General features: G+C 39.0%; 2 protein-coding genes across 3 annotated transcripts in view; both read left to right on the forward strand.

Moving 5' to 3' along the window:
* Positions 1 to 1,530, forward strand: part of LOC102208229 (katanin p60 ATPase-containing subunit A-like 2) — a 25,730-nt gene that overhangs the window by 5,118 nt on the left and 19,082 nt on the right.
* The window catches only part of LOC102207765 (katanin p60 subunit A-like 2), a 384,693-nt gene continuing 383,169 nt past the window's right edge, over positions 7 to 1,530 (forward strand). Inside the window, exons 1-4 of one of the 2 annotated variants that reach the window (XM_005729228.1) lie at positions 7 to 175; positions 512 to 674; positions 815 to 917; positions 998 to 1,159. In XM_005729228.1, the coding sequence (XP_005729285.1) occupies positions 90 to 175; positions 512 to 674; positions 815 to 917; positions 998 to 1,137 (492 nt within the window). In that variant the 5' untranslated portion in view covers positions 7 to 89 and the 3' untranslated portion in view covers positions 1,138 to 1,159. Of the gene's footprint in view, positions 176 to 511; positions 675 to 814; positions 918 to 997; positions 1,392 to 1,530 lie in introns of those variants that run through there. The other variant, XM_005729227.2, reaches the window with a different exon arrangement.

A 1,530-nucleotide genomic window follows, 5' to 3' on the forward strand; every position in this document is an offset into this window, starting at 1 on the left:
AAGTGCAGTAAAATGTAGATGTGCCACTGCTGCTGTCCACAAAACCTCTGTTTACTGCTTTCAGGGGCGAGCACGAGGGGAGTCGCAGGATGAAGACTGAGTTACTGGTTCAGATGGATGGACTAGCCAGATCAGATGACCTGGTTTTTGTACTTGCTGCCTCCAACCTACCTTGGTAGATTAATCACATGCACATTTGGACTTATTGGCCTTCTGTTGCATATACAAATGAATAGGAAGACAGAAAAATGCAACTCACTATTTTTGCTGTTTCAACCCTCCTCGTAAATTTATTGCCAGCATCATCTCAGCCTGATTTTAACATTCATTCATTTTTCTTGCATTGAATGCATTTGAAAAAAGACCCTTCATTTTCTTGACAAACACAAGATTATGATGTTATGATTTCAAAGTCACAGCTGTATAAATACAAAAAGATGACTACTAATACAGCTATAAAATTATGACAGTTAAATCTGCCTTTGTTTGTTTCTAATAAATCTTCTCTCAGGGAACTGGACCACGCAATGCTGAGGAGGTTAGAGAAGCGGATTCTAGTGAGTCTTCCCTCTTCACCAGCTCGCCAAGCCATGATTTCTCATTGGCTGCCTCCTCTCAGCTGCACAGGAGGGGTGGAGCTACGCACTGTGCTAGACTACGAAGCACTGGCAAAAGTGCGTATGGAGTTTGTCAAATGTTTAATCGTTATGCTTAACAATTTTTCTGTAATTAATATTTCATAAATCATATATGTTATCTGGAAGGAAATGTGTTCACTCATGTACATCTGTACATTTGTGTGTTTTATTTCCAGGAGATGGAGGGCTACTCTGGCTCAGATATAAGATTGGCATGTAAGGAAGCTGCCATGAGACCAGTTCGAAAGATCTTTGATGCTCTGGAGTCACATCAGGATGGTAGGACAACACACACACAATGTCAAGATTGACCTCTACAACAGCCATCTTCTCTGTCTTACTGTGATTCTCTTTTACAGATGACACAGACATGCCCGCCATCCAACTGGAAACTGTAACAACAGCTGATTTCCTGAATGTGATTGAACACACCAAACCCTCAGCACGAAACCTGATGGACAGATACACAGCCTGGGAGAGAGAGTACCAATCTGTCTGACACTAGTACACATAACATGAATGTAAAGACTTTCATACTAACGCCACTAAAAGTGATGATAACTCGTTTTTACTGTTACAAATTTATATCCTGCACTATACTAAAAATTTACACTAATGACTATATATTAGCGTAAAATGTTTCCTATACTTTGGATATTTGTGACAAGCTACTGCAGGTTGGAACGGTGTACATTTTAATAACTGTGGAGCTTTGAAAAACTCTTTTTGACATGGAGAAAATATTTGTTCATTGATCATTTGTTTTCTTTTTTATTATTTGAAAACAAAAAGTATACAACCTAATACAAATACGCGAAGCCATACCAAATAGAGGTGGGAATCACCATACATCCCACGATACGATATTATCACAATACTTAACGCACGATAC

This window comes from Pundamilia nyererei, unplaced genomic scaffold, assembly GCF_000239375.1.
Source record: "Pundamilia nyererei isolate P.nyererei 1_Seehausen unplaced genomic scaffold, PunNye1.0 scaffold00032, whole genome shotgun sequence".
Taxonomy (NCBI): domain Eukaryota; kingdom Metazoa; phylum Chordata; class Actinopteri; order Cichliformes; family Cichlidae; genus Pundamilia; species Pundamilia nyererei.